This window comes from Merops nubicus, unplaced genomic scaffold (assembly GCF_000691845.1).
Source record: "Merops nubicus isolate BGI_N331 unplaced genomic scaffold, ASM69184v1 scaffold33975, whole genome shotgun sequence".
Lineage (NCBI taxonomy): Eukaryota > Metazoa > Chordata > Aves > Coraciiformes > Meropidae > Merops > Merops nubicus.
In genome coordinates this window covers 27,113-40,370 of record NW_008610892.1, presented here as the reverse complement: position 1 = coordinate 40,370, position 13,258 = coordinate 27,113, and the positions used below count along the sequence as shown (strand labels likewise).

The window sequence follows — 13,258 nt, the reverse complement described above, 5'->3', positions numbered from 1 at the left end:
TTCTTCCCCTACAGTTCACTGGCAAAGCACAAGGATAGCTGGATAGAGCTACTGTTGGCTTCAAGTACCCAGCAACCATGACGAGAGCTTACAGGCACATGCAGCCACTTCAGTCTAAGCATGTACAACCCAGTCACTTATAGCAAATCCTAATTACGTTTTATTGTGTGATTAATAAAACCAGGAGTTTACGTTTTACTGTCAACAGAGAAACAAACACCCTAACCCAAACTGTCCTTCCAGATCCTTCGTGCTTCCATGATTTTACATAAAGTAAACCACACATTGCCACCAAAGGTTCCTTAAACAACCCCAGTATATTCCACCTGGAGTATAAAGGCTCTTAAAATAACCCAAATAGTAGCTGCTGGGGAAATGAATTTTTATTCACTTTTTTTTTTTTTTTTTTAAACAAACAGCTACAGAAACGGAAGATTTTAATCCACAAGAATTAAACAGTAATAAAGCATCACGGTTACAGTTACAGAAGCACAAAAAAGGAGGTGGTCAACAGAAGTAGAAACAGCATCAGCACACAATAATGGAACTTTCTCCTAAATCAGTAAGCAAATCAATCCATCTTCATTTAGGATAGTGCTACTTCCCCTGGCAACTGGAAATGCTTCCCTGGATTAAGTAATTGCCCGGACAAAATAGCAAACCCTATGGGAATGCTATAGCTCAGGGGTGAAGACAGACAGCTGCCTGATGTGTCAGAAATTAAAGAAAGCTGTTCAAAACAGACAACTACCCCTGCACTCTATAGCCTAGTCTCTAAAGACTTTTGAGTAATCAAATGCAGTGGCCCTTATGAGATCTGTCCAAAGAAATCTCTATGGGCTCAAAAAGCTTCTGTACAGGAGTGTGTGGACAAGTCCACCCTGAAACTGCTGGGCTGGGACCCACAGGGGAAGGGGGACTACATGCAAATGTCAAATCTAAACTACAGAGGCAGCTGAAATTTTGCAGTGTATGCAAGACAAAAGTGATATTGAATGCCCAATATATTCCCACAGTCACTGCCACAAAGGCCTTGCACAGCTCACCTCCTCCTGTCACTGTGACAGGAGTGAGTCAGTGCTGCCAAACAAGTATATTTAGAGCACAAAGCTCTGTGCACACCACCAGCCTGTCATTTCATCATCCACCCTTCAGTATGTGGCAGGCACGAGCTGAAGAGGCAGCATCTAGACTGTGGGGCAGTGTGTTATTTACTGAGCAGAGACAGATGGCTAGTTTACAAAGTATTGACTGCCACAGGAGATGTTTTTTCTGACCAGCTCCAGCAGTCATGTTAAAGCTCAACTTCCCACTGATTTGCTACCTATTGTTTCCTTATGAAATCAGTTTGTTATCAAAAAACACAAACGAACCTTTGAGTACTCATGTGTGTGAACCATGGCTAAGACCTGGCGTAACAGCTGCTTCCTGCTCCAAATTATAAGAAGCAGTTTAACAAACATACAAGGGTATTCCTCCACAGTGCTCACCTGGCAGAAGGAAGGACAACCCTTTCTGAAGTTTTTAGAACTGTTTTTTTAAAACCATCAGCATCAAAACCTCAACTGTAACCAGCTGCAACTCTCCTTGTTAGAAGAGCACAGCAGAGGGGGCTGCCAGGGGTTAACTCCCTGCCCATTAACTGCAGCATTGTGCTGAGGGCTGCAAGGACCAGAATCAAAGTGCCTGGGCAGCTGGGCTGTGCTCTGGCCCCAGACTGTCACATCCGATGAGCTGCGGCTTTTTTAAGCATTGCTTGCAGCTGTGTGAAGCAGCCTTTAGAAGGAAAAAGCTGTTCCAGGAGAGGCTGTGATGGCTGCCCCACAGGTGCTAGTGCGTTCACCCCAGCACGAGGTTGCTCTGGGCACACTGAAGAGACCTACCGGATCAGAGGCAGAGAGCAGGCACCTCTGGATAAGAGCCTCAAACGTAGTCTTCAGGATAAGGTGCTCCTCCGGGATGGGTTTTTTGGTAATCTTCTCTGTGGTCAGTGCCTGCACATGCTGAGGAACAGAGAGCAGCTGAGGCTTTTCCAGGTCACTGTGACCACATGTTTTCAACTAAACCAACTGGCATTATTAGCAAGCTTGGCACAACTCCCATCCGACACCGCAGCGCTGGGGCTACGTTACCTGGACGGCATTGCCGATTGGGGCCCCAGGGGCCCCCTCCGTGCTGGGTTTGGAAGCAGTGGGTGGCATGATGCATGGCCCCAGGGGCTGAGGAGCAGGTGGGTAGCCACCCTGCAGCACTGGCTGCCCTGTGGGGACGTGCAGAGGCTGGAAGCTGGGTGTGCCCGTGGGTGGTGCAGGCGCTGGAGGCTGCTGCATCTGGGACTGCGGATCCGCCAGCGGGTTCATGATGGGAGAGGTGATGGGAACCGGGGGCTGGAAGTTATCAGGGACCTGGGAGAAGAAAAAAACAAAACCACAACAAAACCCAACAAAACCACCAATTTTTGCATCTGGGCCTGGGGTTCCGCCAGCGGGTTCATGATGGGAGAGGTGATGGGAACCGGGGGCTGGAAGTTATCAGGGACCTGGGAGAAGAAAAAAAACAAAACCACAACAAAACCCAACAAAACCACCAATGACAAAACCAAAACAGTGCATTTGTGCTGCTGTAGCTGCTGCAGGCTTCTGCAACACCCATCTTCTACAGACTCCCCAACTCACAGTGGCTGGGAGCTCTGCCAAGCAGACAACACAGGATTTCACTCTGGCCAAACAAGCCCATTCCTCTGGCTGCAGCTGCACAGTGAGAAGTGCCCTGGGGCAGTAATATCCTCCAGTCCTGTGCCCTCTGCCTGTCCTCCTGCCCACACAGGGCGGGAGCAGTCTGCCCAGCCTGCTACTAGTCACAATAGCCAAGTACAGCCACCTCAAATCAGAGCTGCTCTCCCTCTGCTAACGGCACAAAACATGCATGGCAGACCAGCACCAATAGAAGAGTCATGCCAAGGAAAACTAACCCACACCTACACCTGTTCTTACTATTGGGTCATTATATTTAGATTTTTGTGTCTCACTTTCAAGGGTACATTTTTGTCTAAGCAGTACATAGCTCACAGCTAGCGACAAACACAACAAAGCTTCTGAGAGCCTTTCAAGCCTTCTGGCAAACAGGTTTATGCTAAGGCAGATTATGAGCATGTTTCAAATTTATCCCTAAGCATCTGCCAGTCTTTACACAGGGGTGTTTTAGAATCACTTGGTAGAGGGAAGAAACAACAAAATGAGCTGTTGGCCTCTCCTGTGAATCATACAGAAATCCAAATAAAAGAGGTCTCATGGGTATGCACACATTTCTTTGGGTATACACAGAGGAGAACAAAAAAAGGAAAGATTACAGCATCCTGAATGCTATCCTGAATTAATGATGCCAGAATTAAGCTAGTGGTTTGGGAAAGCAAGAAGAAAAAAAAAGAATTCCCAATATATTCCCAGTATTCCCAGTCCAGCACCAAAGTCAGTTATAAAAGCAGTGAATCACAGGAATAAACTTTTGAGTGGTGGATAAGTTCTCAAGTTAGGCGGAAAACAGTTGCAAATTATGCTGCAGCTTGAAATGCCAGACAGTTGTTCTATTTTACAACAGCCCATGTGGGGAGTCATTCTATAATATCCTAAATCACCCCCTCATACAGTGGACATAGGGGAAGCAAACAAACATTTCTCACAGAGGTTTGTTAAATACCCAGCAGGGAATGCAACAAAGGCAGCTCCTCTGGCTGTGACAGAGAGCAGTAGCAACCACCCTGTTTGCAGAAGGCTGCTTCTTGAGCTCTCAGGTCCAGCAGTATTCTCACTAACAACTTTCTTCTTCCTGTTTAAGATCCTGAAGCCCCAGAAGGCAGCATGCTGGCTGCTTTGCAACAGATGTCCCAGCACCGGGGCAGTCAGGAGCATCCCCTATCCATCCTCTGAAGGCTTCTTCACCTTGAACTACCCAGACAAATACCCAAAGGGTCAGAGAGACTTCTGCCTTCACCTTCACCCAGACCTTAACTTGCCTGCTCCAGCCTTTTTTTCCTCCACATACTTCATGCACTTAAGACTGACTCCTACTTCCCAAGTGCACCAGGCTTGGAGAGCAGCGGATGATGCTGCTGTGGAAATACACGAGGCTACAGCAGCAGCAGGGGATGACCTGGCTCACTCTGCTCTGTGCCCAGCATCCCCAGGTGTTCTGTCCTACTGCACTCTAAACCCCTTTTGTAAAGCTGCATTGTCTCCATCATGAAAACTGTCTCTCAGAAGATCTCTCAGGGTCAGACCCTTCATCAGGATAAACTGCTTTCAGCTCCAAAGTCACTAATTTATAACAATTTGCACAGCCTCATCATTTTGTGTAACTATCACCTGCAAAACTCATCTGCTTTACTGCAGATGAAAATAGTCTGAGGTATTTCCTTACCTCAAACCAGGATCGATGCTATTAACTACTTCAGCAAAAAAGTCACCATCTCTTTAGAGACTTAAATATTTTGAGAGAGACAACATGCATTAGAGAGGCATAAAGGCCATTTCTGCTCATGAAGTGCAGCTTTTGTTTGCTGCTAACCCTTCTTTTTCCTTCTGCCAACAAGTTTCCCAGGAGCAGCCTAAGTTACTGCTTTTCACATGGTCAGCACTCAATTGTGTTGAGATAGGATTTCCTAAAGTACCTTCTTCTTTGCAGCTCTGCTCAGGGCAGGAGGGTCGTTCCATCCGTTCTGAGGCCCTGGGACAGAAAGAAAACAGCCTGTAAGTACCTCAGAGGCAGGCAGTGATGCCTTCTTGAGCTCAGCTGGGCCAGATCCCTGTCATGGCTATACTGGCAGGGGCTTGGCAGAACCTGCCCTCACCTCCCTGCTCACGTGCCCTTCACTGGAAGCTACAGCAGCTCCTGCACCAGCCAGAGCCTCCCAACATCCCAGCCATCAGACCCTTTGGGCTCTGCATCCACTGTGCAGGTTTGGCATCTTGACCAACCGTTCTCAAATTTGACAGGAATTGATTCCTTTAATAATTAAAAAAAGAATAATTAACTTTTTCTGCTCTTGCAGAGAAAAAGACTTGGAGCAGACACACCCTGTGAAAAGGCAAGCAGTTGCCTGCCATGCTCAAAACACAGCTCCACCACAGGCTGTGTATGTGAAGACAGGTTCAGTTACTGGTGCAAGTTTCTCCCATCTGTGTCACATAAGAAACGAGAACTGGTTTTCAACTTGTTTTCCCATGGTCACCACAACATTGTCATAAACAGTCATCAGCAGCAGAGATGTCAGAAGCCATGGGTGAATAAGAACACCATTAAGCTGCACCCACTTCCCAAGAGCTCCCGTGGCGGCTGCATACCCTGATATTCACAGTTCTGTCTCCATGACAGTTAAGGCCATGTATAACTGTGTATCATGTGTAGCCGTGCATACACGCCAGCTGAGACATGTTCCCTAGCAACACGACACAGAAAGAGGCATAAAATGCAACAGGAGCCTTAAAGATTTCAGGCCAGATTCATCCAGCCACCCTGAAGACACAAAAGAGCCATAAAACCAGAGCAGAGCAGCTGGGGCAAGGTGGCAAAATTAACTTTTTGCACCAGGGTAATTTGTTTGAAACTCGAAGCAGCACAGAGGATGCCTGAGCAGATTGGCTCAGAGTCGTGGGTGTTGTTCTGCCCCAAGGCTCCTGCTCTTCTGAGGAAGTGTGCCGTGCCGGTGCGAGGTGTGCAGGGGAAGCTCCCCCCTCTAACGGGGGCACAGCAGTACAGCGCCGCCTCACCAGCCCTCAGGCTCTGCTGCACAAAACACCAAAAGCCAAAGCCCTGCTCAATGGATTTTTCACCACAATATTCTTCCACTTATCAGATGATGAATTCACCTTAGATAGCAGACCTTAACATCACTGTAGAATTTGCTCAATTTATCTGACTTCATTTGCTCCTGAGCTTTTGTTAAACAAGTTCCACATCAAGAACATGTCAAAGGGGTAAATAAAAAAACAAATTATAACCCCTTTCACATCTGCTTGCTCTTTAACCAAAGGCAGTGCCATTTCCTGACAGCTGTGTGCCCCTGTGGCTCCTCTGTTCCTCCCTATCCAGAAAATCAGAGAGTATTTCTGATACAGGAAGTCTAAGTTCTGCAGTGCTGATAGCAGTAACACATGAAGAAAATCTCCCAGACTGTTACTGCTGTTAGTCTCCTGGAATAATTTGCTTTAAAAACTAAAGCCTAGCATCTGTTTCTGTAGTTAAAAACTCCAGATATATTGTTACTGATTTTAAGGAAGGCAATTTAAAAATTTATTTAAAGTCTAAATTGGCAAGCAGCATCACATTTAATGTTCCCTGAGGAACGTATGTATTATTGATATCTGTTCAATTCATTTCATTTAGTGGCTGTAATTATTTTCAAGCTTAGGTGGTACCTAGTTCACTGTGAATGGAGAGGTCTGGTCCTCACAGTTGGTAGGTTTTCTGCAGGTAAAATGCAAAGAGAACTACAAAAATTTATTTTAAAATAATAAAACAATTGGTCTGTGGCTTTTGATTAGCACCAGAAGTTGGGGAAAAACAAAACAGCTAACTTAATTACAATGCCAGCTTAGCTCCCAGTCATTTGTCCTACCTACCCTGCTGAATTGCTTTTGTCTGTTGTCCCTGAATACAAGCCTGCTGCTCCTTCCATGCAGTAAATCAGTGTTTCTGACAAATGTTGCAGAGTCCTTGGCCCACTTTATCTCTTGCAGTGTGGTTATTTTCTATTCCTAGCAGCCAGTGCAGCCAACAGACCATTACTCTTAGCAACAGTCTTCTCAACATCATTTCACCATTCCAGAAAGCTTTTCAGGAGATGCTTAAAGTACTTGACTTCAAGGTGGACATCAAGTATTTTTCCAAATCAAGGTATGCTCTCAACTGCATCCAGCCCAGCCAAAAAAAAGGAAACAAAATGTTCACACAGCAGCTTTACACCCATATGAAAAGACATTACCTGATCAGACTGAGCAACAAACCAAATGGGGCAAAACATAGCAAATAAACTTTCACCATTTTAAAAAGAGGAGGAATGTTAGGGATGAGTTAACCCCTGTCCCCTGAAGTTGGTCTGATGCACTTATAGTTCTGATGCAAAACTGAGCTAAGGGATCAGCTCAGAAATGTGCTATCACAGTTTCAAACAAGATTCAAGACTCTGAAAATTACAACTCCCTTGAAAGCAGGTTCAGAGATCTATCACAAAACAAAGTGAGATAGGCTGAAAATGAAACTAAATGCAGGCTTTTCTTGCTCACTGGAGCTCCAAACACAGCATAACATCCTGGTATTATATGCATTTGAAAAAACAGAAGATATTTATAGAACTGTTTCTTTTGAATGCATCTTTAAATCCAAGCTGGTTCAAAGGTCAGGTGCTTTTTTCAAAACTTTAAGATCTTCTTTCCTCCCTCCCTTGCCTCCTGCCTTTCAGTGAATCACATTCATAAAGTGAGACACAATGTTCCCAGATGAGATCACCACCACATACAAAAGCACACCACTTCAATACCAAGATCAGCATCACTACATGGACCACTAGATCACTCAATTTACAGGTGAGATCTACTTCTGGATGCAGACTTCCGTGGTTCTATAGGATCTCATGCCAAGGTGTCCTTCACTAAGCAATGCAGCCACTCTGAGAAGTCTGTTGGTGGTTAAGCATATTAAGCATATACATAGTGATTTCTGCATTTACAAAGCAAGGCTCTTTTCTTTCTTACTTATATGTATTTTGAAAGGCACTAGCTAAAAACGGGAAGAGGACAGAGTGTGCTCTTCAGACATGTCTTCTCTTTCTTCCACAGTCCCCCAGCTGCAGGCAGCAGTTACAGGCCAGCAGCACACACATGAGCCACGTGGCCTCAGCACCTCACTCTGCCCTGGAGTGCACCTCTGCATTTCGACCCAAGGTTGGCATTCGCCAGGAATCACAGATGATGTCCAAATTTGGGTTCCTGAAGGCTTGGCATTTGGTACTGGCTGCTGCCTTCTCACTACAGCTGCTGGGAAAAACACAAGCAGCACTAACAGTTTTCAGAAAGTGTTATAAAAAACCTAGTATGGACAACTTTTAATTTGAAAGGAAATCTAGCAAGGCAGTGTGGATAATAACTGCTTCAATTTCCTTTGTATTAAAATGACATGGACAAGAGCTGTTAGTCTGTGGGGATTACAAAATTTTACAAATCGACCAGTATTGTCATTAATGTCCCTATTTTCTGTTGTCCAGAGTACAGAGCTTCACCTGCTCTGACTGTGCTGCATGGACTATATCATTCACTGTTAATGCCAGAAACTTGGCAAGTGGCAGGTCTGAAGTGCATGCCAGTGATGCAAGTAGGGCAGTAAAATGGATAAAGAGCAAGTTTCTTGCTCCTTGAATTTATTTGGAGGTGCAGAAGTTATGCTGTCTGCATTATAATGTTCTGCTTCACACTGCAGGCCTAGAACCCTATTCAGCACCTCTTCCTCTATCTGATTTAATAATTTCTCTGGCTGAGAGATAAAAGTTTGGCATGCCCCACAACATGGGGTCAGGAGAGGTCATGGTACAGCACCTCCAAGAACAGAGAGGACACCAAATCTGGCTGCAGTATGGAGTGAAAAGGCCTCTTCTTCCCTTGCTGCCCTGGCAGCTGCCCTACACCAGTCCTCTACTTTTTGATAGAATGGAAGACTCTTTCTCCCCAAAACACGAGTGCGTGTGAAGACAATGCCATGAGAGGTGTGATATCCCAGCTTCATGGATGCCAGGAGCATTTACTCACAGGACTGCTGCTGCCAAGACAAAGGCAATATGAGTTTTCTGTACTGCATCACCCCTAACAGGCTTCTAAAATAAGAGAGGGAACCACACTGGGATCCCTAGGGCCTGTCAGCAGAGTAAGCATCTCTGGAACATCCCTCAAGTCCTGCCTAAAGCTCCCTCTGCTCACTGCTTCCCAGATCTGGTCCTTGACTCTCCAGCTGGACCACCCGGAGGTGAAGTAGGTTTATGGCCCGGTTTAGAAAAGGACCACTCATACTTCCTGCAGTCTGACATGTGCAAAGCTGTTGTTTCACAGGCTGCTAAAGGAAGAGACAGGTTTGTTACCACAAGCAAGGCCACTGTCCCACAGCAAACAGTTATGTCCAGCAGTCACAAGACGACACTGAGCCCCTTGTCAGTGCATGCTCTCTCATCAAGCATGCTCAAACATGCTTTTGCCAGCCACACATGCTTTTAATTAACAGTCAGGAAAGAGACATGTAAAAAGCATTTCTAAATCATTCAGATTATCTTTTAAGGCATTCACAGCTAGGGCAAATCTCATCTCACAAAGTGGCTAGGACAAAAGAATAATGGAAGTGAGGTGATGCCACAGGAAATGCTGTTTGAATTGAATGTTGCCAATCCTGGGCCTGAAATGCTGCTCACAAATGAGGGACACGGGGACAAATTACACTTGCAAAATTGTTCTGCAAGAATTGGGATCATCTTCTCTGTAGCAATTAAGAAAAGTTGTTAATTTCTGTATTTTGCTTTCCAGCCACACAGCAGGTTTTGACACCAGCCTCACAAGGTTAAAGCTGTGCCACCTTCCCTCCACAGTACATGACAGCCTCATGACAGGACGATGCTGTAGAACCCTGTCTTGGGCAAGAGACAAGCCCCGTTTGTGACATGGTCTGGCCTGCAAGCAGATGACTGCTCACACTGCTCGGCGAGTGCTCACTGCAGCACCACAGCTGTACTGCTGCCAGAGGCACAGGGGAGGTAATGTGTTTTAGAAATGCTATGAGCTCATCCCTAAGCAAGAGCAAACTTTCGAGGGAGCGCTCACAGGGAAAACACACGTTTAAACCGAGTGGAAAAGCCAAACCCTCCTCCCTGCATGTCCCCCCCTCCAAGCGCAGACCTGTTCTCTGGGATGCAGGCAGGTCACTGGTTGCAGGCAGAGTACCTGTTGGTCCAGTAGGTAATGCATAAGCCACAGAAGTTGCTGGAGGTCCTGGCCTGCCATGCTGAAAGGATGTGCCAGAAGGAGGAAGAGGGAAGGAAGAGATGGGATTCAGGTTTGTTGGGGAGGGTTGAGGTTGCCCAGGGTACAGCGGGGAGGGCATGGAGTGGGCAGGGGCAGAAGGCAGGTAGGGAGGGGTGGTGCTGGGGGCAGGGTTTGGGTAAGAGGCTGAAGCAGGGACAGCGATAGGCTGCTGAGGCTGATAGAGTGCTGGTCCCCCTGTTCCACAGGAGTACTGCTGTGTGGCCTGATACGCTACAAACAGGGAGAAAAGACATTCAGTCAGTGACTTCGTAACAGAGGAGCAGGCTTCATCTGCCTCTGCTTCCTTTCCCACCTGACTCTCCTCCCTTCCCACCCCCCTTGGCCCTCAAACCACCTACCTGCCCAGCCAAATCTTGGCTCCAACAACTCTGCCTGTACTTGCAGGATTGCTCAAAAGCTCAGGCTGCCACTGGGAGCAGGAGGGCAGAGAAAGGACTGCCTTGGCTCTTGGAACTTCCACTCTCACCCACGGACTCTCCTGCTCAGAGCCACAATGCCACACAGGGTGCGGCTGAGGCAACACGGGCACTGCTGCTCTGGCTGTTTTCTGGACCACTGCAATCCTTGCAGTGACTCTCAGGGCACGGAAACCCCTGTTCCAGGTTTGCAGAAAGGGAAAGCCTAGGCCAAGGAAGTGACCAGCAGTCTCTGGAAGTGAATGCCAACTCACAGCCTTTCACTGTGGGCCCTGCAGTTTAACTTCACTGCCTTTCTATGCCCATTTTTCCTGTCTGGTACCTGTACTTTCAGACCCTTGCTTTGTGTCAGCGTTCTGCCCCCTTCTTCACTCAACTCTACTACTGCCCTTATCTCCTCATCCCCTTTCCCATCTTCAAGGAGGCCCAATGAGAAGTGGATATCCCAGCTGCACACAGATGAGTTGAGTTCCTCTTTGCCAGGCCTGTGCTGCTTCTCCAGGTCTCACACTGTGGGGGTGTTTCTGACCCCAGCACACCCCTGGGAAAGGCCAGCTGAGGAGCGAGTTGTGAGCAGACACCTCAGCAGGAGGCAGCGTCTGACAGGGCACCACATGTCTGGATACTACCAGGAAATTACAATCCTCAGATGTCACCTCAGGAGCTTTATTCCCATCTTGGTCTGAACCCTCCCAACCCCAAGGACAGGGACTGGCTATCCCCCAATGAGTGTGGCCTCCTCAGCTGGCTGTCCCACCGGGGTGGGAGGGAGAGGGGAGCTGTTGGCACTCACTCTGTGGGTACGCTGGCCGGGCCCGTGCCTCCGAGTACATGCTGTAGCTGGAAGATGTGGCTTGCTGCGGCGGCACGCCGGGCTTCACGGCGTCGGGCATGATAAACCCTGGAGGAGGCGGGTTGTCTCCCTGCAAAAGAAAGATTGCAGGAAAAAGGGTAGGGGGGGAGAAGATTTAGTCAGCAAGGGTAGTGCAGCGCTGAAACGGAACTGTAACAAAATTATTAGTTCACATTTCAAGGCCTGAAATCACATTCCGTGGAAGAGTCACCAGCACAGGAGCAAATGCCTCCAACCCCCCCAGTGCCTTAGGGTACCCAGTGTGACACTGAAGACATAGCCTCTCTGTCCAGTGACTTCAGCAGCAGCAGAACAGCACATACCTTCCTGCACAAGGAAGAGGTCCTTGCCAGCAGAGAGTGCTCTGCCATCCACAGCTTTCAACTAAACTAGTTAAACATTAACTCTGAATCTTCCCATTTCCATGGGAAAGAGGGAGAGGAAAGATAATCACACTTCAAATACTCCAGTGTGGGGCAAGGGCTGGGGAAGGACTCAGGTCGCACTGAGCTCCCACTCAAGGATTTCCAGAACAACTCATCTGGGCATTGGCAAAAAAAGAGTAACACCAGATACAGAGGAGAAAAACCAGAGCACGTGTGGGAGCTGCTCCTTCTGTCTATCCATACCAGACTGTGTCAAGCACACAGACTATACCAGGGGACTTATCAGGGTGGAGGCAGGGGCTCAGGGAGGAATAATGAAGGTTATACCTGTGTGTCAGAGGGACAGCCTGCAGAAGGATGGCTGGGAAGGGCAGTAGGAGTTTTGTTACTCCAGGTAGTGACAGTAGGGGCAATTCTAACCTGAATTGAACAAAGAAATACCAATCATGGAAAACAAAACAATAAAAAAGTCTAGAGGGTTTCACAAAATGAGATGCACGGAAGTGAACACAAAAAGATTTGCATGCTAGCACTTGTAACAGCCACGAAGTCTCAGCAGAAGAAGGAAAAGTGCATTCAAGACAGTCAAAAAATCACTGTGCACTGGAGCTGAAGTGATTTGCATGGTGAATGTGAAGCACAGTGGAAATGCAGCTACAACAGGCTGTGGAGCAAGTGCAGTGTTATATGTGCCAGTGAGCCAGGTCTGCCTCTTCCATCACACTTTCCTATTGCAGAAGCATCCCCCAGGCTACTGCATGACACTGAGAATCACCAGCGACAACTGGAAGTCCCATGTTCCGTATTAATTTCAAACACAGTACTCCACACAAAAGCAATCGGTTTACATTGATCATAGGATGAATGTAAAAAGGTTAAAACCTGATACTCAGCTCTTGCACATGCATACACATCCATCTTAATGCTAATTGCTTCCCAGCCAGTCTCCCACAGCTCCTTTCCTCTGTCTTCCTTCTTCGACACCCAAAGCCCTTCAGTTCCAGATGGCCAGTACTACCTTCCTGACAGGACACAATCCAAGAACTTCCCATGCCAGGGACACCCCTGAGCATGGAGAGGGCAAGCTGCTCAGCAGCAGGATGCACAGCCAGGGCCATGAGCCTGACACCCTACCTAAGGGCAGGCAGAGGGAAAGCTGCAGCCCTGAAATTCTGGCTGGCTGAGCTGGCTCCAGTCCACCAGTCTCTACCCCTGCACAGCACTGGGCTAACGCTGCAGTCAGCCATACAACCACTGCTGCTGCCTGCATAACTCATCACAGAGTCATCTGTAAGACTTTTCCATCCCCCCTTTTCATGACTGTTTTTTTCAGATGAAAAAAGGGGTGTTCAGAAACCTATGCTGAAAGGAAACCAAGCTTTAAGTATATGTTCCTGTTTGGGACATCAATTAAACAAAGGCTGCCTCAAGCTTGAACAAGCCCTCTGTACACAATTTCTTAAAAGTCAGTCAAACAAAGCAAGTATCCCAAGACTCAAATAGGTAATTTCTTTCCATTCTGACATGGCA

The 13,258-nt window shown here is 47.3% G+C and overlaps 1 protein-coding gene across 3 annotated transcripts in view; it reads right to left on the bottom strand.

Annotated features, from left to right (window-relative positions):
- SEC31A (SEC31 homolog A (S. cerevisiae)) overlaps positions 1 to 13,258 on the bottom strand; it is a 41,580-nt gene that overhangs the window by 1,538 nt on the left and 26,784 nt on the right. The window contains exons 18-23 of one of the 3 annotated variants that reach the window (XM_008941055.1): positions 11,277 to 11,412; positions 9,927 to 10,283; positions 4,667 to 4,722; positions 3,816 to 3,818; positions 2,133 to 2,405; positions 1,884 to 2,003 (exon numbers count right to left, since the gene is read on the bottom strand). In XM_008941055.1, the coding sequence (XP_008939303.1) occupies positions 1,884 to 2,003; positions 2,133 to 2,405; positions 3,816 to 3,818; positions 4,667 to 4,722; positions 9,927 to 10,283; positions 11,277 to 11,412 (945 nt within the window). The remainder of the gene's footprint in view (positions 1 to 1,883; positions 2,004 to 2,132; positions 2,406 to 3,815; positions 3,819 to 4,666; positions 4,723 to 9,926; positions 10,284 to 11,276; positions 11,413 to 13,258) is intronic. The other 2 variants (XM_008941056.1, XM_008941057.1) reach the window with 2 other exon arrangements.